Source organism: Ranitomeya imitator, chromosome 7, assembly GCF_032444005.1.
Source record: "Ranitomeya imitator isolate aRanImi1 chromosome 7, aRanImi1.pri, whole genome shotgun sequence".
In the NCBI taxonomy this organism is placed as follows: domain Eukaryota; kingdom Metazoa; phylum Chordata; class Amphibia; order Anura; family Dendrobatidae; genus Ranitomeya; species Ranitomeya imitator.
In genome coordinates this window covers 116067693-116090892 of record NC_091288.1, presented here as the reverse complement: position 1 = coordinate 116090892, position 23200 = coordinate 116067693, and the positions used below count along the sequence as shown (strand labels likewise).

The 23200-nt window shown below is 44.7% G+C and overlaps 1 protein-coding gene across 1 annotated transcript in view; it reads left to right on the top strand.

Annotated features, from left to right (window-relative positions):
- PTH2R (parathyroid hormone 2 receptor) overlaps nucleotides 1-23200 on the top strand; it is a 1239906-nt gene that overhangs the window by 337401 nt on the left and 879305 nt on the right. Inside the window, exon 3 of the mRNA XM_069733763.1 lies at nucleotides 3191-3307. Coding sequence (XP_069589864.1) covers nucleotides 3191-3307 — 117 coding nt within the window. The remainder of the gene's footprint in view (nucleotides 1-3190; nucleotides 3308-23200) is intronic.

Below are 23200 nucleotides of genomic sequence, written 5' to 3'. Positions count from 1 at the left end.
GCGTCAGAGTTTGCAGGATATGACTTCTCTTTCTTTTAGCAATTTAATATGATTGCTGTCCCTTCTCGGTCTGTTGACCTGCTCTATTACTTGAAATCTAAGTTTTGAAACTGACTGATTAGCCACCTTTTTGCACCTGATGGTAGTTTTGTGGCACGCTAGTCGATCTGTCGTATGGTTCCCCCTATGTATTGGAGGCCGCAGGGGCACTTGAGCATATATAATGCAAAATTGGTCTCACAAGTGTAAAAACTTTATACTGCAAATCGTTTCCCTTTGTGGATTGGTGGGTGATATCACTGGATTTAATCATATTAGTGCAACACTCACACCCTAGATGGAGCATGTGCAAGTCTCTCTGTCCCCAGGAAACTTATTTTAGTTTGTTTAACCCCTTAATGACCGCCAATACGTCTTTTAACTGACCTGAGATATAAGAGAATAGCCTCCCCATGCAGGTGACAATCCAGCAGCTGTCAGCTGTCCACTATAGCTGACAACTTGCTGCATCACCAACAATCAGTGTTTGCACCGTCCAACTCTGTTTAACCCCTTAGATGCTGCTGTCATTAGTGACTACATCATTACAAATGGTTAACAGAGTGCGGGGGCTTCCTCTGTATCCCAATCAGTGTCCTCAGATCATGATTTTGTGGACCTGATGTTTTCCATGGCAATTCATGGCCAAATAGCGGCCTTAGAGTCTGTCGGCTGTAGTAATCTGTTCAGAAGTTAGAGGCATTTAGGTGATAAAAATACACATTTTCATTTCTGTCATACCACTTTGCATTAATTCCTGAAAAGCACCTGAAGGGTTAATAAACTACCTGACTGCAGTTTTCAATACGTCAGGAGGTGCTGTTTTTAAAATGGTATCACGTTTGGGGGTTTCCCAATATATGAGACCCCTAAAGCCACTTAAAACATGGATAAGTCCCTAAAAAATAAATTTCCTTGAAAAAATGAAAAATTACTGCTACATTTTTAAACCTCCTAAAATGCTAACAAAATAAAATAACATTTTACAAATGGTGCTGATGTAAAGCAAACATGTGGGAAATGTGATTTATTAATGTTTTGCTATCGTATGCCTATCTGGATTAAAGGTATAATCATTCAAAGTTTGAAAATTGTTAATTTTTAACATTTTTCTCAAATTTCTGATATTTTGTTTATAAATAAACACAAATCACATCGACCTAAATTTACAATTATCATAAAGTAAAATGTGTCATGAAAAAACAATCTCAAAATCACTGGGATTTGTTGAAGCGTTGCAGATTTATTGCCACATAAAGTGACACTGGTCAGATTTTAAAAATTTGGCTCCGTCACTAAGGGGTTAAGAAAGCTCCCCATGTCAGCTTTCACTAGATGGTCCCTAATATTTCTGGCTCTCCTTGTGCACATCAAGGCCGGGGTCTTAAAGGCCTCTATTTGTGGGTATGCTTTTGATAAGAGGGGCCAGTGTTTTCTGATTGTGTGGTATATTTTTGGCATAATTGGGGGTTGTGTATGCACAAACAAGATGCGTTCTGGTTTAAGAGTAGGTGGGGATGTGTGTGTAGTATTGAGGATTCTCAATTTTTCTTGTGTGAGGATTTGTTCAGGATACTTCCTATCCAGGAAGTTGTGAAATATTGCGTCAAGTTGGGTAGGTAGCAATCCCCTATCTGACACCATCCTTGATACATTTTGAAACTGTGAGCATGGTAAACTATTTTTGGTTGCCTTGGCATGGCAGCTGAAATAGTGTAGGAGATTGTTGCAGTTTATAGGTTTGGTGTAGATTTATGTGCTAAGTTTGTCCTCATCATGTTTGGGAATGACCATGTCTCGGAATGAGTTTTAGCTGTGTCAAAGTTAAGGCTCAATTGGAGAACAGATCTAACAGAATTCAAGTATGTGAAAAAGGTTGACAATTTATCAGGCGTCTCATTCTATTTACAGCAGATGCCACCTATAAATTTAAGACAGCATTCAGCGTATGTCTTAAAATAATTATTGGTGTAGACTTATTCCTGTTCAAAGGCATCCATGTAGCAATTAGCATAAGCTAGCACTAGGTTTGTAGGAAGAATTGATCACCAAACATGAAAAATTTCTCATGTAGTACTATAGATACAAGGTTAAGACACATTTGTTTTGGAGTTGTGGGTGACTTCTACGTGGCATTTCTGCACATGCTTTACCTACTTTCCAGATACCAATTGTACCTCTTTAACATTGATTATAGGGCTTCATAGATTGATTTATCTTGTTCTTTATGTTATTAATACAATCATGTGTGTATGTTTACAGCACAGTAACTTGTATATATTTGTATTACAGTAAAGTTTGAAAAAAGACCCAGGCTAGGTCGAAACATAACTTTTACCTAAGCGACCTCTGTTATTATTTTTTCTGTGGTGAATGAGCATATGCGTGTATAATAAATACCGACATTTTTGAAAAGAAACTGTCTTGTGAGTGTGGCTGATTTCTTTATTTCTTTCTACTAGATACATTGGAGTTAATCAACCCAGCCAGAACCCCCTAGACTACTGAGTGCGCTTCTTATTTTTTCCCACAGTTGATAAAAAGTTATCAGTTTTTATTTGTTACTTCAATATAGTGAACTGAGTCTCTGAAATAGTTCTTGTAAAAATGGGATTACTTTAACTTGGAAAATAACTGAAAAGGTTATAAATGGGTATTGTCTGATACAACTAATCAATAGAAGCAGTGTTGTATATTACTGCATATAAAATGTACAGCAATTCTTGAGATATTGCGTTAACACTATTCTTTTGTTTACAGCTCTTTACCTCGGTGATCAATCATCTCTAGTGGACAGCAGAACATACCAAGTGCTTACAAGCTCTCATCTATTCACCTTGTAAACGCTCTCTTGAAGCTGACCAGGATCATGTGAGTGTGCTCCTAATGCTGGTCACCTTCAGTGCAGTGCTTACAAGCTAGACTGCAGCAATAGTCAGTGTCCTAGGCATCGAGCTGTAAATAGAAGAAAAGTGATAATATGTCAAGATAAAGCAGCATTTTACAAGCGAAAGATTACAAAACTGCGTTTTAACAAGAACTATCCGGCAATATGCATCTATTAAGATAGGAATAATCCTTTAAAATTTTATATTTGTGAAAAAAAGCTTTGTTACTGACTTTTACAAGTAATTTGTTTATTTTTATACAGGAACAGAAGTAGGTTGTTGGCCAGAATGGGATGGTTTGGTGTGTTGGCCTAGAGGAATACCGGGGAAAATACTTTCCGTCACTTGCCCTCCATATGTGTATGACTTTAATCATAGAGGTATGAATCTTGTAACCTAAAGATGTGTTATCACTATAAACTGCCACGTATATGTACTATCATCAAACCATTTGTCTCCTGTTTATCTGATATATCATTTAATGTATTATTCACCAGTGTTCCTTCATTTTCTGATATTGCCATTTTGTTAGGCCAATTAGATGACTACGCTGTTATTATTATTATTATTATTATTATTTATTATTATTATTCCATGGCGATTTACATGTGAGGAGGGGTATACATAATAAAAACAGGTACAATAATCTTGAACAATACAAGTCACAACGGGTACAGGAGGAGAGAGGACCCTGCCTGCTAGGGCTCACAATCTACAAGGAAAGGGTGAGGATGCAGTAGGTGAGGGCAGAGCTGGTTGAACAGCGGTTTGGTCGATCGGTGGTTACTACAGGTTGTAGGCTTGCCGGAAGAGGTAGGTCTTCAGGTTCTTTTTGAAGGTTTCGATGGTAGGTGAGAGTCTAATATGTTGTGGTAGAGAGTTCCAGAGTAGGGGTGATGCGCGAGAGAAATCTTGTATGCGATTGTGGGAAGAGGAGATAAGAGGGGAGTAGAGAAGGAGATCTTGTGAGGATCGGAGGTTGCGTGCGGGAAAGTACCGGGAGACGAGGTCACAGATGTATGGAGGAGACAGGTTGTGGATGGCTTTGTATGTCATGGTTCGTCTCTTGTACTGGAGTCTCTGGGTAATGGGGAGCCAGTGAAGGGATTGACAGAGGGGAGAGGCCGGGGAATAGTGGGGGATAGGTGGATTAGTCGGGCAGCTGAGTTTAGAATAGATTAGAGGGGTGCGAGAGTGTTCGAGGGGAGGCCACAGAGCAGGAGGTTACAGTAGTCGAGGCGGGAGATGATGAGGGCATGGACTAGGGTTTTTGCAGATTTTTCGTTTAGGAATGTACGGATCCGTGAAATATTTTTGGGTTGAAGGCAGCAGGAAGTGGAAAAGGCTTGGATATGCGGTTTGAAGGAGAGATCAGTGTCAAGGATTACCCCGAGACAGTGAGCTTGTGGGACTGGGGAGAGTGGGCAGCTGTTAGGCAGCTGTTAGGCCAACATCATTCCTACTTTGGTAACACAGCACTACATATAAACTCTTTTGGTTCTATACAATTAATCAAGTTGGTATCTAGCAGGCTGGCAGGGTAACACAGCTAGGTGATATTTAAAAGTTATGGTTAAGGTTAAAGAACACAATCTTATCAATTTAAAGATTCAATATACTGTAGAAAGTATATATGTGACTCCCCAGGAATCCGGTTGTCACAGTGGTATTGCCTACCTCTCTGGGAGGATGATGCCATGCCTGGAAGCGAGAAGGAATCCCCTTGGCAGGTAACACATACATACAACACTTTTCTGACTCCAGGCAAGAACGGGGAGCTCTAGACCTAGGAGGAGGAGTTAGGGGCAGTCTGTGTGAGACAGTGAAGGGAGAGGTAACACATGAGGAGAGAAAAACTGGAGTTGAGCTGCAATTGGGCTCACTCCAGGTTTGAGTGCAAGAAACCGGACACCGGGTCCGAGGTTGTGTGGGAACTGTATGCCCCACAGCAGAAACCAGAGGGCAGGAGATTGCACGAGAGAGGGACACCTGTAAAAAGGCTTGAGTTGCCTGCCATGCGGGTAGTGTTCCATTTGAGGGACAGCTTGAAAGAGGGACTTGAGGAAAGCTAAAGCATCAAGAACCAACTCCACCTAGCTAGGGGGATTCCAAATCGCTTCCAGGCTGCCCGGATTTCAAGATCACCTGTAACCTGTGCCTTGGACTGCAATTTCATCAGTAAAAGGTAAAGAGACTGCAAATCCTGTATCATCCCTCTTACCAACTGCACTGGGAGCCCTAGGGACTAAGCTCTACCTGAGGGGAGCTGTACCACCACTTCTGTAATACCATCAGCCCTAGTGGACCCCTTTAACCCCTTTCTGCTATTACATTAGACATACTATTCCGTCCATGTGAGGTGGGTCCTACTTCCCATGGACGGAATAGTACGTCATAGGCGATCGGGCACGTTAACAGGGGAGCGCGGCCGATCGCCGCCGGGTGTCAGCTGATTATTACAGCTGACATCCGGCACTATGTGCCAGTAGCGGTCACGGACTGCTCCTGGCACATTATCCCCCGGAACACAGCGATCAAACATGATCCCAGCATTCCGGCGGTATAGGGAAGCATCGCGCAGGGAGGGGGCTCCCTGCGTGCTTCCCTGAGACACTCAGAGCAACACGATGTGATCGGATTGCTTCAAGGATCTCCTACCTCCTGCTCCCTGCAGGCCCCGGATCCAAAATGGCCGTGGGGTTCCTTCCTTGTCCTGCAGAGAGGTGGCTCGCAAGCGCCTGTTCAGTGTAGGCGCCAGCAAGTCTCCTGCAGTGCCTTTCAGATCGCTGATCTGACACAGTGCACTTCAAAGTGTCAGATCAGCAATCTGACACTTTACCATGATGTCCCCCGGGACAAAGTAAAAAAGTTAAAAAATAAATATTTAGATGTGTAAAAAACAAACAAAACAAAAACCTAAATAATTAAAAAAAAATTGTTCCAATAAATACATTTCTTTATCTAAATAAAAAAACAATAAATGTACATATATTTAGTATATTTAGTATCGCTGTGTCCGTAAAGACCCGACCTATAAAACTGTCCTCTTGTTAACCCCTTCAGTGATCACCGTAAAAAAAAAGAGGCAAAAAACAACGCTTTATTATCATACGCCAAACAAAAAGTGGAATAAAACGCGATCAAAAAGATGGATATAAATAAACATGTACCGCTGAAAATGAGCCAACATACAGCATCATCAGCAAAAAAATAAAAAAGTTATAGTCTTCAGAATAAAGCGATGCAAAAATAATTATTTTTTCTATAAAATAGATTTTATTGTATGAAAGCGCCAAAACATAAAATAAATATAAATGAGGTATCGCTGTAATCATACTGACCCGAAGAATAAAATTGCTTCATTAATTTTATCAAACGTGGAACGGTATAAACGCCCCCCCAAAAGAAATTAACGAATTACTGGTTTTTGTTCATTCTGCCTCACAAAATGCGTAATAGATTGCTATAAAAAATGTCACGTGCCCAAAAATGGTACTAATAAAAACGTCAACTCGTCCCGCAAAAAACAAGACCTCACATGTCTCTGTGGACCAAAATATGGAAAAATTATAGCTCTCAAAATGTGGAGACACAAAAACTATGGGGCTAGTACAGTCATAGGGGTAGTGGGGCGGAAGGGTCTCCATAACCCTCTTGGAGAATATGTCTGAATAGGGCCAATAGTGCTTGGGGAGAGAGGATAGATCTGCGGGTACTTCAGTAGTAGCAACCTGAATGCACTCCCTCAAACATCTGCCCTCACAGGATTCACTTCATCCCAAAATTCTCCCTGAGGACCACTCTATATGAGGGGAGTGGTAACGTAACCAGGGTATCCCTAGCAGAATCTTGTCAATTCCCTCAGGAATGACAAGAAAGGAAATAATCTCCTGATGGGATGGAGATATGATAATGAAAATGGGATGGTCTAATGTGTTATTTGTGAGGGCAGGGTCAACCCATTCACCACTCGTACAGTCACCGGCTTGGCGAGCATCACCAGGGGTATTGCATGGCATTGGGCGAAGGCTGAAGACATAAAATTTCCCTCCGCCCCAGAATCCACGCAAAGCTCGACTGTAAGAGGGAATGGGCCTATGGCAAGTATTCCCTTTAAGGACAGTTTGGAGGAAAACGTTGCCGTGTCTAGTGTACCTCCTCCTACAACCACTAGACGCTGACGTTTTCCCGACCGCTGGAAACATCTGGAGGCAAGATGTCCTGACTGCTGGCAAACATGACAGACCTTGAGTGCACGAGCGGTCCAGGACTTAGATCCCGCTCGTGACACCTCCATGGCCTCATGTGACTCGGACGCCCGGACCAGAGATTCCAGAGGTTTGGCGAAAGTGGGAGCCAGCCGAAACCTCTGCCTACACTGGGCTCGCTCTAACCTCCGCTCATTAAAACAGAGGTCATTGCAAGTTAATACAGTTATTAGCTCCTCCAGTGTTGCGGGAATCTCCCTGGTGGCCAAAGCGTCCTTCACATGGTCAGCCAGCCCCTCCAAAATATAGGGATGAGGGCTTTATCCGGCCACTCCAGCTCAGAGGCTAAAGTCCAGAAGTGGATGGCATAATAGCTGACCATGGATGAGCCCTGGGTCAATGCCAGCAGTTGGAGCGCCATATCAAGGGTGACTCAAGGTCCTAAACAGACCTGTTTCTGAGTGCTCAGAAACAAAGGAGCTCTCTGCACCACATGATCGTCACGCTTCCACAGCGGCGTAGCGCACTCCAACGCCCTGTCTGACAAGGGATATAATGAATAGTGTTGAGCCACCTTCCTAGTGTTCGGGTTCGGTTCGGTTCATCGAACAGGAACGTGTTAGACGAATGTTTGAGTGATGACTCGATAGTCCCACGGTTGGCAAGTTAGAACTCAGAGATTCACTACGTGCACCACTGGTGTTTTGTGGAAAAGCAGATATTAGATTCTGTAACAGTCTCTGCTGATACTCCTGCATGCATGAATCTCTTTCTATGGCAGGAATTATTTCACCAAATTTACTTTTGTACCGGGGATCTAAGAGTGTGGCAACCCAGTAGTCGGCATTACTTCGGATTCTGACTATCCGAGGGTCATGTTGCAGGCAGTGCAGCAAGAAGGCACTCCTGTGTCTTGCGCATCCAGAAGGACCAAGTCCTTGTTGTGTTGGTGGTGGCGAGGTGAGAATCATGCTTCCTTCATCTGCCCTCTCCCCCCAACCTCGCACAACAGAAATTTGATCAAGGTCTCCCTCATCTGATGAGTCTTCCATGCCCAGCGCCAGTTCATCCTCCACTTCTTCCTCGCCTCCTGCACCTTCCTCAACAGTTTGGCTGCTACCATGCGCCCTCGGTAATCCCTCTCCCCCAGCCTCCAATGCCACCTGCCTTGGTGCTGCCAACCTTCTTGACTTTGGAGATATTATCCCTTCCGCATACGACACCTCCTGTTCCTCCTCCTCATCTTGTTCCACCACCTGACTCCGAACACGGTTTAAGGTGTGCTCCAGCATGTAAATCACCGGAATGATTATGCTGATAATGGCATCGTCACTAGGGTTGAGCAACTTTTAGTTTTTTAGGGTCGAGTCGGGTTTCACGAAACCCGACTATCTCAAAAGTCGAGTCGAGTGAAATCGGCTGATTATCGCGAAAAGTCGGGGATCAACCAAAACACGAAAACCAGTGCAACTCAATGGGGAAGCATAGTCAGCAGTGAGTGGAGGCCAGGAAAACACCTACTGTGCCCATTTTGATGGCAAAAACATCCATTCTTGGTACTGAAGCTTGTCAATCTTAATTTACCTTATAATAATAGGCATTGGACATTGGGGGTCATTTGGCTAAAGTTGGGGGGGTAGGGCTGGGTCAAGTATTTAGTAGGCCCAGGAAACGTGGACCACGTCATGGCAGTGGAGCAGGGAGAGGTAAGTATTTCAACTTTGCAAGTGCTGTGATCCTGAGCAAGCAAGGGGGGGCCACTTGTTCACATTGGCACCGGCACAGTGCCCCTCAAAGTACGGCTGTGTGTTTGCATGGTGGGGGCGCCTACCACCGGCAGCGACACTTTTGCCTACTATGAGGGGCCCTATGCCAGTGACGTCGCCAACGAGTATTCCCCCCCACCTGATGAAGTAAACTGAACTTTCATCTGCACCTTCCTCTTTTTGTCCCCGTGTAAGGTGGTATAGTATGTGGGAAGGGGAACTTCACTTTCAGCAGGGTCAGAATCTGACTGTGTAGCGTGCATGGGGAATGTAGTGGTCTGGGTCAATGTACCAGCAGAGTAATCTAGCACTGGCTGGGCAATGGGCAGGATGAGGAGGAAACACAGATATAGGCTCAAATAATAAAGTGGGATAAATGCATTTCAAAATTGGTAACAGGACTAACCAGGTGGCATTGCTTTGTTCAGTGGAGGACAACTGTAATGAGAGGCTGACACAGTGAGTAGGCCCAAATCAGTAAGTAGTCTAAATGCAGTTCAAAATTGGTAACAGTAGTAAACAGGCGGCACTGCTTTGTTCAGTGGAGGAGAACAGCAAGGAGCGGCAGACACCGATAGTAGGCCCCAACCCAACTAGTAGGCCAAATGCAGTGTAATATTAACAAATACTTAGCGAGAGCCTGAAGATCGAAGTTCAGGACAGGAAACCAGGAGAACAGCAAGGAGCGGCAGACACCGTTAGTAGGCCCCAACCAAACTAGTAGCCCCACTGCATTTGTTCCATTTAACAACTATTTAACCCCTTCCCGACCTGTGACACAGCGTATGCGTCATGAAAGTTGGTGCCAATCCAACCTGTGACGCATATGCTGTGTCACAGAATGATTGCGTCCCTTCAGATCGGGTGAAAGGGTTAACTCCAATTACACCCGATCTGCAGGGACAGGGGGAGTGGTAGTACAGCCCAGGGGGGCTTCACCCCCCTCCCCCTGTGGCTACGATCGCTCTGACTGGCTGTTGAAAGTGAACTGCCAATCAGAGCGATTTGTAATATTTCACCTATTAAAACTGGTGAAATATTACAATTCAGCCATGGCCGATGCTGTAATACCATCGGCCATGGCTGGAAACACTGGTATGCCCCCCGCACCGCCACCGATCCCCCCCAGTCCTCCGATCAGTCCGGCACACTGCTCCGCTCCTCTCCATCCTCTTGTCCGCTCCCCCCGTGCTCTTGTCCGCTCCCCCCGTGCTCCAATCCCACCCCCTGTACTCCAATCCAACCCCCCAGCACTCTGATCCACACCCTCCATGCTCCGTTCCACCCCCCCGTGCTCCGATCCACCCCCCGTGCTCCAATCCACCCCTCGTGCTCAGATCCACCCCCCATGCTCCGGTCCACCCCCTCGTGCTCCCCCCCACCCCAACATACTTACCGAGCCTCCCGCGGTCCGTCTGTCTTCTCCATGGGCGCCGCCATCTTCCAAAATGGCGGACGCATGCGCAGTGTGCACTCCGAATCTGCCGGCAGGCAGATTCGTTCCAATGTGCATTTTGATCACTGTGATAAAACCTATCAAAATGATCAAAATAAAAAAAATAGAAAATGAGTCCCCCCCTTTGTCACCCCTATAGGTAGGGACAATAATAAAATAAAGAATTTTTTTTTCCACTAAGGTTGGGGTAAGAACTAGGGTTAGGGTTAGGGTTTCGGTATGTGCACACGTATTCTGGTCCTCTGTGGATTTTTCCGCAGCGGATTTGATAAATCCACAGTGCTAAACCGCTGCGGATTTACCGCGGTTTTTCTGCACATTTCACTGCGCTTTTACAACTGCGATTTTCTATTGGAGCAGTTGTAAAACCGCTGCGGAATCCGCAGAAAGAAGTGACATGCTGCGGAATGTAAACCGCTGCGTTTCCGTGCAGTTTTTCTGCAGCATGTGTACAGCGATTTTTGTTTCCCATAGGTTTACATTGAAATGTAAACTCATGTGAAACTACTGCGAATCCGCAGCGTTTTCCGCAGCGTGTGCACATACTTTTAGAATCAGGCTATGTGCACACGGTGCGGATTTGGCTGCGGATCCGCAGTGGATTGGCCGCTGCGGATTCAAAGCAGTGTTCCATCAGGTTTACAGTACCATGTAAACCTATGGAAAACCAAATCCGCTGTGCCCATGGTGTGGAAACTACCGCGCAGAAACGCTGCGTTGTATTTTCCGCAGCATGTCAATTCTTTGTGCGGATTCCGCAGCGTTTTACACCTGTTTCTCAATAGGAATCCGCAGGTGAAATCCGCACAAAAAACACTGGAAATCCGTGGTAAATCTGCAGGTAAAACACAGTGCCTTTTACCCAGGGATTTTTCAAAAATGGTGCTGAAAAATCTCACACGAATTTGCAACGTGGGCACATAGCCTTAGGGTTAGGGTTGGAATTAGGGTTGTAGTTAGGGGTGTGATTAGGGTTACGGGTGTGTTGGGTTAGGGCGGTGATTAGGGTTATGGCTACAGTTGGGATTAGGGTTAGGGGTGTGTTGGGGTTAGTGTTGGAGGTAGAATTGAGGGGTTTCCTCTGTTTAGGCACATCAGGGGGTCTCCAAACGCAACATGGCGCCACCATTGATTCCAGCCAATCTTGTATTCAAAAAGTCAAATGTTGCTCCCTCACTTCCGAGCCCCGACGTGTTCAGCAAACAGTGGTTTACCCCCACATATGGGGTACCAGCATACTCAGGACAAACTGCGCAACAATAAGTGGGGTCCAATTTCTCCTGTTACCCTTGTGAAAATAAAAAATTGCTTGCTAAAACATCATTTTTGAGGAAAGAAAAATGATTTTTTATTTTCACGGCTCTGCGTTGTAAACGTCTGTGAAGCACTTGGGGGTTCAAAGTGCTCACCAATATCTATATAAGTTCCTTGGGGGGTCTAGTTTCCAAAATGGGGTCGTTTGTGGGGGATCTCCAATGTTTAGGCACACAGGGGCTCTCCAAACACGATATGATGTCCGCTAATGATTGGAGCTAATTTTCCATTTAAAAAGCCAAATGGCGTGCCTTCCCTTCCGAGCCCTGCCGTGCGCCCAAACAGTGGTTTACCCCCACATATGGGGTATCAGTGTACTCAGGAGAAACTGGACAACAACTTTTGGTGTCCAATTTCTCCTATAACCCTTTGGAAAATAAAAAATTCTGGGCTAAAAAATTATTTTTGAGGAACGAAAAGGTATTTATTATTTTCACGGCTCTGCGTTATAAACTTCTGTGAAGCACCTGGGGGTTCAAACTGCTCACCACATATCTAGATAAGTTCCTTGGGGGGTTCTAGTTTCCAAAATGGGGTCACTTGTGGGGGTTTCTACTGTTGAGCCACATCAGGGGCTCTGCAAACGCAATGTGATGCCCGCAGAGCATTCCTTCAAAGTCTGCATTTCAAAACGTCACTACTTCATTTCCGAGCCCCGACATGTGCCCAAACAGTGGTATACCCCCACATATGGGGTATCAGCGTACTCAGGAGAAACTGGACAACAACTTTTGGGGTCAAATTTCTCCTGTTACCCTTGGGAAAATAAAAAATTGCGGGCTAAAAAATCATTTTTGAGAAAAGAAAAAAAAATTATTTTCATGGCTCTGCGTTATAAACTTCTGTGAAACACTTGGGTGTTCAAAGTGCTCACCACACATCTAGATTAGTTCCTTTGGGGACAGGAACACATGGGCTACTTGCACAGTGAACAAGTCTGTATGATCATGTTCACACACCACCAAGAAACCTGAAGACACAAAAGAGAATAGTAAAACCAAAAACACTCAGTTTGAAAAAATGTTGCAGTAATCCGCAAGTGCTAGTAAAAGATGTAAAAAACAGGGTATTTGGTTGATACGTTTTTTGCAAAAAATGTATACTAAGCTGCTCTACCAATCTTCACGGTATACCCTTATCAGAGCAGTCCTAACTAATGTATGCAATCCCTATCTGATGTATTTAAAAACCTGATCATCTGTATATAACCTGTGTGAACAGGGTTCAGAGAGGAAAAATCCATGTGTGCATACAGGGTAGAACAGCTTTTGTGCAGATAGCCCAAGAGGAGTGGTGGAACTCCCCAGTCTTGTAGACACAAGAGAACAATTATGGAAACAGGAACACATGGGCTACTTGCACAGTGAACTGTTTAGGTACATTAGGGGCTCTGCAAACGCAATGTGACGCATGCAGACCATTCCATCTAAGTCTGCATTCCAAATGATGCTCCTTCCCTTCCGAGCCCTCCCATGCGCTCAAATGGTGGTTCCCCCCACATATGGGGTATCAGCGCACCCAGGACAAATTGGAAAACAACTTTTGGGGTCCAAATTCACCTGTTACCCTCGGAAAAAATACAAAACTGGGAGCTAAAAAAAAATTTTTGTGGGAAAAAATTTTTGTTTTATTTTTACGGCTCTGCATTATAAACTTCTGTGAAGCCCTTGGTGGGTTAAAGTGCTCACCACACATCTATATAAGTTCCTTAGGGGGTCTACTTTCCAAAATGGTGTCACTTGTGGGGGGTTTCAATGTTTAGGCACATCAGTGGCTCTCCAAACGCAACATGGCGTCCCATCTCAATTCCAGTCAATTTTGCATTGAAAAGTCAAACGGCGCTCCTTCCCTTCCGAGCTCTCCCATGTGCCCAAACAGTGGTTTACCCCCCACATATGGGGTGTCAGCGTACTCAGGACAAATTGTACAACAACTTTTTGGGTCCAATTTCTTCTCTTACCATTGGGAAAATAAAAAATTGGGGGCAAAAAGATAATTTTTGTGACAAAAAATGATTTTTTATTTTTACGGTTCTGCATTATAAACTTCTGTGAAGCACTTGGTGGGTCAAAGTGCTCGCCAAACCTCTAGATAAGTTCCTTAGTGGGTCTACTTTCCAAAATGGTGTCACTTGTGGGGGGTTTCAATGTTTAGGCACATCAGTGGCTCTCCAAACGCAACATGGCGTCCCATCTTAATTCCAGTCAATTTTGCATTGAAAAGTCAAATGGCACTCCTTCGCTTCCGAGCTCTGTCATGCGCCCAAACAGTGGTTTACCTCCACATATGGGGTATTGGCATACTCAGGACAAATTGTACAACAAAGATTGGGGTCCATTTTCTCCCGATACCCTTGGTAAAATAAACCAAATTGGAGCTAAATTAAATTTTTTGTGAAAAAAAGTTAAATGTTAATTGTCATTTAAACATTCCAAAAATTCCTGTGAAACACCTGAAGGGTTAATAAACTTCTTGAATGTGTTTTTGAGCACCTTGAGGGGTGCAGTTTTTAGAATGGTGTCACACTTGAGTATTTTCTATCATATAGACCCCTCAAAATGACTTCAAATGAGATGTGGTCCCTAAAATAAAATGGTTTTTTGAAAAATTAGATATTGCTGGTCAACTTTTAACCCTTTTAACTCGCTAATAAAAAAAAAAATTTTGGTTCCAAAATTGTGCTGATGTAAAGTAGACATGTGGGAAATGTTACTTATTAAGTATTTTGTGTGACATATCTCTTTGATTTAATTGCATAAAAATTAAAAGTTGGAAAATTGCAAAATATTCAAAATTTTCACCAAATTTCCGTTTTTTTCACAAATAAACGCAGGTAATATCAAAGAAATGTTACCATTATCATGAAGTACAATATGTAGTGAGAAAAAAATGTCAGAATCACCAGGATCCATTGAAGCGTTCCAGCGTTATAACCTCATAAAGGACAGTGGTCAGAATTGTAAAAATTGGCCCGGTCCATAACGTGCAAACCACCAGCTTTAATGTAGTCTGAGGAAAAAATTTAAATTATTACCCTCCCAGATGTGTAACTGCAAATACCACCATTGTTTTAAAGTTCTGCTTCTACAGGATTCACTATGTGTTAAAAATAACCCCTGAATGTGTTTCTCCAGGTCAGTAAAATAACAATGATATCAAATTTGCATTGATCTTTTTTTAAGTGTTGAATTTTTTTAGAAGTCTTTAAAAAAAAGTTTTGGCTTTGTGATGGCATTTTTTCAGATCCGACATATTTTTATTTTCTAACTACAAATTGTGTGAGGTTTCATTTTATGCATTGTGAGTTGAAATTCTTACAGATATCAATTTGGGGTACAAATAATATTTCACTTTATGTGGTAATAACTCAGGAATGTTTCAACACATCTCAATGATTTTGAGTATGTTTTTTAGTGGCACATGCTACTTTATGATAACGGTAAACTTAGGTCATATGTTTTGTAAAAAATTTTTGGAAATTTGATAGAAATTTAAAAATATTTGCAATTTTCAAACTTTGAATAATTATCCATGTAATCCAGAAATTCATACCAGGCAAAAACAAAAGTATATAACATTTCCCTCATCTCAAATTTACATCAGCGCCACTTGTGATATGTTATTTTATTTTGTTAACATTTTGGAAGGTTTAAAATTGTAGCAGTAATTTTTCATTTTTTCAAGGAAATTGACAAAATGTATTTTAAAGGACCAGTTCAGTTTTGAAGTGACTTTGAGGGTCCTATATATTGGAAAAACCCTAAATGTGATAACATTTTAAAAACAGTACCAGTCAATATTGTCAAAATTGTTTCAGGTAATTTATTTTTCAGGAATTATTGAAAATGGCATGACAGGAATGAAAAAATATAACGTTGCTAAATTCTGAACAGATCACTATACCTGGCAGACTCTAAGGCAGTTATTTGGTTTTGAAATACAATGGCAAACATCAGGATCACACAATCATAATTTCAAAATGCTGATGGGGTTAAAGAGGAAGCTCTCACACTCTTTTAACCATTTAGATGCTTTAATCACTTTTGATAGCAACATCTAAGGGGTTAAATGGCTATGGTTGGTGCAAACACTGATTGTGGCTTTTAGGACTGGCAGAACGCACCAAATAATGATATTAGAGAATATGAGGTGCGTTCGCAGTCTGGGGTCCACCGTGCAGAGATGACACCTGCTGCTGAGTAATGGCAAATGGACGCTTGCTCACATATGGGTTAGACCTCACCCAGTGTGAATGGAAGCGAACTCTGTTGTTTCACAGAGTCGCCGTAAATACGCTGCGCCCGGTTAACAGTCAGAGGGTGCAGCTGAAAGACACTAGTGGGATCCCTATGAATCACCCCCACTAAACTGGTGATTGGACTCGCTCTGACCCTCGGTGGCTTTTGAGCTCGCTCCTGAGGACGCCCAGAGTCAGATACTGAGTCCAAAAGGGAATTCCCACCCTACACTGACTGGCTGTCAGGAAATTGTACTGATTGCGCATGGTGCCGTACAGGCAGGCACTGCGAATAAACGCAGAATCGTGTGCTATGTGTGCAGATAGCACCGTCGGGCGCTAGGTAGCTTCCACCATTCGCGAGCAGTCATCAACACTAGGAATGGGAATCATTAAGGAGCTTTCATCCATTCACAGAAATTCATCTACACACACACTGTTAGGTGTCGAGTTCCTGCCGCTGCACAGGGGGAATCTCGAACCACCTCCGCTGCGGTCTCCCATTCTTCTTCAGCTGCAGTGGAGCCTGCTCAGTGGAGGCGTCGGTCCCAGCGTCTGGCTCAGGCAGATACTGTGCGCTTGGTTACTGCTGATCTTCCAGGCTCAGTCATTGTAACCAGCACTGTTCTGCGGCGAGCAGACGCTCCTGGGACTAAGTCCTGCTTTTCCTCTACTGAGCATGCCCAAGGGACGACCTCCCATTGGAGGTCTAGGGTCACACACTCAGGTCCTGTAGCAGCTCCTATTGAACCACTAGGAAGGTGCTTGAGTGCTACAGCTATAAAAGGTTCACATGGCCGCACGGCCATGAGCTAGTATCTACTTATGTACATGAGTGTATGAGATTTGTTACTTTGTGGTCTGTTTCAGCATGTGCTCAAGGTCGGCTGTAAGCCGTTAGAATTTGGCACCTCCTGAGAGTAGTTTCTGCGTGTGAATTTAGGGCTGGCGTATGCTACCTGCTCTGTTAGTGAGCTTCTGTCCACTGTGAGGTTAACAGAGCACAGCGTTACCTTTAATCCCAGCGACTCTGTGAAGCAACAGAGTTTGCTCCTATAGAGACTGGGTGACGGAACCAGTGTATACTTAGGTGTAGTGCCGCCTTATAGTGCCACCATTTACTAGCAGCAGGTTCCACTCCTGCACGGTGGACCCCGGGCTGCGAACACACCTATACTATCTCTACATTTACTAGGTGCGTTCCGCCAGCCCTAACAGTACACTAGCACCAGGGCCTGGCTAGTAATGGCGGACAAACAGTGACTGCAGCGGTTCATCCAGCAGCTGGAGGGCAGGTTGGCGGCTCTCGAGCGTGCAACCTCAGCTGTGGATGTTACCGCAGTAGCTGTTCAAGCTGCTAGCGTGGCTGCAGCAAATTTGTCCACTGCCACCCCTGTTCCGACCTTATCCTTCCGCTGCCTGATAAATACTCTGGTGATTGCAAGTCATGTAGGGGATTCGTGAGCCAGTGCGCAATACACCTCGAGCTCCTGGCAGATGAGTGGTGTTCGAGTCAAACTGTTCGCCAATTTCAAATTTGAGCTGTCTTGGGCGGTGTTCGAGTCGTTCGACGAACTCGAACAATCTGCTTAAAATTTGGATGTTCAAGTTTCTGTTCGATAACTGTTGGTTCACCAAAAGCCTAACTTGATTTGCACATTGAAACTGTTTATCATTGTTAATAGAATGTTTCAGTGTATAGTGGGTGGGGGGGGGGGGGGGATAGAACTGTGGTGAAATAACACCGATCTCCATTTTTTTTTTCTTTCCCGCATTTACAGTGGGGCTGTGCAGTCTCTCAGCCTATCAGCAGGGCACACACACACAGCAATGTGCATGTGATGCACACAAGCAAGGGCAAGACGTAGCATCAATTACTCTCAGTGGAATAGGATACTGCAAGGGCTCCAAGAAAAACCCACAGCGCCTAGCAAAGTCCAAGTCCATCAAATTCAGGGCAGCGCCTGAATCCACAAATGCCATGACAGAATAGGACGACAAAGAGCAGATCAAAGTAACGGACAAAAGAAATTTCGACTGTACCGTACCAATGGTGGCAGACCTAGCGAACCGCTTAGTGCGCTTAGGACAATCGGAAATAGCATGAGTGGAATCACCACAGCAAAAACACAGCCCATTCCGACGTCTGTGTTCTTGCCGTTCAGCTCTGGTCAAAGTCCTATCACATTGCATAGGCTCAGGTTTATGTTCAGATAATACCGCCAAATGGTGCAGAGTTTTACGCTCACGTAAGCGTCGATCGATCTGAATGGCCAAAGACATAGACTCATTCAGACCAACAGGCATAGGAAATCCCACCATGACATCCTTAATCCCTTCCCGACCTTTGACGCCACGTAGGCGTCATGAAAGTCGGTGCCAATCCGACCCATGACGCCCATGTGGCGTCATGGAAAGATCGCGTCCCTGCAGGCCGGGTGAAAGGGTTAACTCCCATTTCACCCAATCTGCAGGGACAGGGGGAGTGGTAGTTTAGCCCAGGGGGGGTGGCTTCATCCCCTCGTGGCTACGATCGCTCTGATTGGCTGTTGAAAGTGAAACTGCCAATCAGAGTGATTTGTAATATTTCACCTATTATAACGGGTGAAATATTACAATCCAGCCATGGCCGATGCTGCAATATCATCGGCCATGGCTGGAAATACTAATGTGCCCCCACCCCACCCCACCCCACCGATCGCCCCCCCCAGCCCCCCGATCTGTCCGGTACACTGTTCCGGCTCCCCTCTGTCCTGTGCTCCGCTCCCCCCGGGCTCTTGTCCGCTCCCCCCGTGCTTCAATCACCCCCCCCGTGCTCCGATCACCCCCCCTGCACTCGGATCCACCCCCCTCCGTGCTCCGTTCCACCCCCCCGTGCTCCGTTCCACCCCCCGTGCTCCGTTCTACCCCCCGTGCTCCGTTCCACCCCTCCCGCGCTCCGATTCACCCCCCCATGCTCCGATCCCCCCCCGTGCTCCCTCCACCCTATCATACTTACCGATCCTGCCGGGGTCCGTCCGTCTTCTCCCCGGGCGCCGCCATCTTCCAAAATGGCGGGCGCATGCGCAGTGCGCCCGCCGAATCTGCCGGCCGGCAGATTCGTTCCAAAGTGCATTTTGATCACTGAGATATAATCTATCTCAGTGATCAAAATAAAAAAAATAAAAAATTACCCCCCCCTTTGTCACCCCCATAGGTAGGGACAATAAAAAAAATAAAGAATTTTTTTTCCCACTAATGTTAGAATAGGGTTAGGGGTAGGGTTAGGGGTAGGGGTAGGGTTAGGGGTAGGGGTAGGGTTAGGGTTAGGGGTAGGGTTAGGGGTAGGGTTAGGGTTAGGGCTAGGGTTAGGGTTAGGGGTAGGGTTAGGGGTAGGGTTAGGGCTAGGGTTAGGGCTAGGGGTAGGGTTAGGGTTAGGGCTAGGGGTAGGGTTAGGGGTAGGGCTAGGGTTAGGGTTTCGGTATGTGCACACGTATTCTGTTCCTCTGCGGATTTTTCCGCTGCGGATTTGATAAATCCGCAGTGCTAAACTGCTGCGGATTTATGGCGGATTTACCGCGTTTTTTCTGCGCATTTCACTGCGGTTTTACAACTGCGATTTTCTATTTGAGCAGTTGTAAAACCGCTGCGGAATCCACACAAAGAAGTGACATGCTGCGGAATGTAAACCGCTGCGTTTCCGTGCAGTTTTTCTGCAGCATGTGTACAGCGATTTTTGTTTCCCATAGGTTTACATTGAACTGTAAACTCATGGGAAACTGCTGCGGATCCGCAGCGTTTTCCGCAGCGTGTGCACATACCTTTAGAATTAGGCCATGTGCACACGGTGCGGATTTGGCTGCGGATCCGCAGTGGATTGGCCGCTGCGGATTCGCAGCAGTGTTCCATCAGGTGTACAGTACCATGTAAACATATGGAAACCAAGTCCGCTGTGCCCATGGTGCGGAAAATACAGCGCGGAAACGCTGCGTTGTATTTTCCGCAGCATGTCAATTCTTTGTGCGGATTCCGCAGCGTTTTACACCTGTTCCTCAATAGGAATCTTCAGGTGAAATCCGCACAAAAAACACTGGAAATCCGCGGAAAATCCGCAGGTAAAACGCAGTGCCTTTTACCCGCGGATTTTTCAAAAATGATGCTGAAAAATCTCACACGAATCCGCAACGTGGGCACATAACCTTAGGGTTAGGGTTGGAATTAGGGTTGTGGTTAGGGGTGTGTTGTGGTTAGGGTTGTGATTAGGGTTATGGCTACAGTTGGGATTAGGGTTAGGGGTGTGTTGGGGTTAGGGTTAGGGCTGTGATTAGGGTTATGGCTACAGTTGGAATTAGGGTTGTGGTTAGGGTTAGGGGTGTGTTGGGGTTAGGGTTGTGGTTAGGGGTGTGTTGGGGTTAGGGTTGTGATTAGGGTTATGGCTACAGTTGGGATTAGGGTTAGGGGTGTGTTGGGGTTAGTGTTGGAGGTAGAATTGAGGGGTTACCACTGTTTAGGCACATCAGGGGTCTCCAAACGCAACATGGCGCCACCATTGATTCCAGCCAATCTCGTATTCAAAAAGTCAAATGGTGCTCCCTCAATTCCGAGCCCCGACGTGTGCCCAAATAGTTGTTTACCCCCACATATGGGGTACCAGCATACTCAGGATAAACTGCGCAACAATTACTGGGGTCCAATTTCTCCTGTTACCCTTGTGAAAACAAAAAAAATGCTTGCTAAAACATCATTTTTGAGGAAAGAAAAATGATTTATTATTATCAGCGTACTCAGGAGAAACTGAACAACAACTTTTGGCATCCAATTTCTCCTATAACCCTTGGGAAAATAAAAAATTCTGGGCTAAATAATTATTTTTGAGGAAAGAAAAGGTATTTATTATTTTCACGGCTCTGCATTATATACTTCTATGAAGCACTTGGGGGTTCAAAGTGCTCACTACACATCTAGATAAGTTCCTTTCGGGGTCTAGTTTCCAAAATGGGGTCACTTGTGGGGGGTTTCTACTGTTTAGCCACATCAGGGGCTCTGCAAACGCAACGTGACGCCCGCAGAGCATTCCATCAAAGTCTGCATTTCAAAACGTCACTACTTCAATTCCGAGCCCCGGCATGTGCCCAAACAGTAGTTTACCCCCACATATGGGGTATCACCGTACTCAGGAGAAACTGGACAACAAATATTGGGGTCAAATTTCTCCTGTTACCCTTGGGAAAATTAAAAAATTCTGGGCTAAATAATTATTTTTGAGGAAAGAAAACGTATTTATTATTTTCACGGCTCTGCATTATAAACTTCTGTGAAGCACTTGGGGGTTCAAAGTGCTCACCACACATCTAGATAAGTTCCTTTCGGGGTCTAGTTTCCAAAATGGGGTCATTTGTGGGGGGTTTCTACTGTTAAGCCACATCAGGGGCTCTGCAAACGCAACGTGACGCCCACAGAGCATTCCATCAAAGTCTGCATTTCAAAACGTCACTACTTCACTTCCGAGCCCCGGCATGTGCCCAAACAGTGGTTTACCCCCACATATGGGGTATCAGCGTACTCAGGAGAAACTGAACAACAACTTTTGGCATCCAATTTCTCCTATAACCCTTGGGAAAATAAAAAATACTGGGCTAAATAATTATTTTTGAGGAAAGAAAACGTATTTATTATTTTCACGGCTCTGCATTATATACTTCTATGAAGCACTTGGGGGTTCAAAGTGCTCACTACACATCTAGATAAGTTCCTTTCGGGGTCTAGTTTTCAAAATGGGGTCACTTGTGGGGGGTTTCTTCTGTTTAGCCACATCAGGGGCTCTGCAAAAGCAACGTGACGCCCGCAGAGCATTCCATCAAAGTCTGCATTTCAAAACGTCACTACTTCAATTCCGAGCCCCGGCATGTGCCCAAACAGTAGTTTACCCCCACATATGGGGTATCACCGTACTCAGGAGAAACTGGACAACAAATATTGGGGTCAAATTTCTCCTGTTACCCTTGGGAAAATTAAAAAATTCTGGGCTAAATAATTATTTTTGAGGAAAGAAAACGTATTTATTATTTTCACGGCTCTGCATTATAAACTTCTGTGAAGCACTTGGGGGTTCAAAGTGCTCACCACACATCTAGATAAGTTCCTTTCGGGGTCTAGTTTCCAAAATGGGGTCATTTGTGGGGGGTTTCTACTGTTAAGCCACATCAGGGGCTCTGCAAACGCAACGTGACGCCCACAGAGCATTCCATCAAAGTCTGCATTTCAAAACGTCACTACTTCACTTCCGAGCCCCGGCATGTGCCCAAACAGTGGTTTACCCCCACATATGGGGCATCAGCGTACTCAAGAGAAACTGGACAACAACTTTTGGGGTCAAATTTCTCCTGATACCCTTGGGAAAATAAAAAATTGCAGGCTAAAAGATCATTTTTGAGAAAATAATTTTTTTTTTTTATTTTCATGGCTCTGCGTTATAAATTTCTGTGAAGCACTTGGGGGTTCAAAGTCCTCACCACACATCTAGATTAGTTCTTTTGGTGGACTAGTTTCCAAAATGGGGTCATTTCTGGGGGATCTCCAATGTTTAGGCACACAGGGGCTCTCCAAACGTGACATGGTGTCCGCTAATGATTGGAGCTAATTTTCCATTCAAAAAGTCAAATGGCGCGCCTTCCCTTCCGAGCCCTGCCGAGTGCCCAAACAGTGGTTTACCCCCACATATGAGGTATCGTCGTACTCGGGAGAAATTGCCCAACAAATTTTATGATCCATTTTATCCTATTGCCCATGTGATAATGAAAAAATTGAGGCGAAAATAATTTTTTTGTGAAAAAAAAGTACTTTTTCCTTTTTTTACGGATCAATTTGTGAAGCACCTGAGGGTTTAAAGTGCTCACTAGGCATCTAAATAAGTTCCTTGGGGGGTCTAGTTTCCAAAATGGGGTCACTTGTGGGGGAGCTCCAATGTTTAGGCACACAGGAGCTTTCCAAACGCGACATGGTGTCCGCTAACGATGGAGATAATTTTTCATTCAAAAAGTCAAATGGCGCTCCTTCCCTTCCGAGCCTTACCATGTGCCCAAACAGTGAATTACCCCCACATATGAGTTATCAGTGTACTCAGGAGAAATTGCCCAACAAATTTTAGGATCCATTTTATCCTGTTGCCCATGTGAAAATGAAAAAATTGAGGCTAAAAGAATTTTTTTGTGAAAAAAAAGTACTTTTTCATTTTTACGGATCAATTTGTGAAGCACCTGGGGGTTCAACGTGCTCACTATGCATCTAGATAAGTTCCCTGGGGTGTCTAGTTT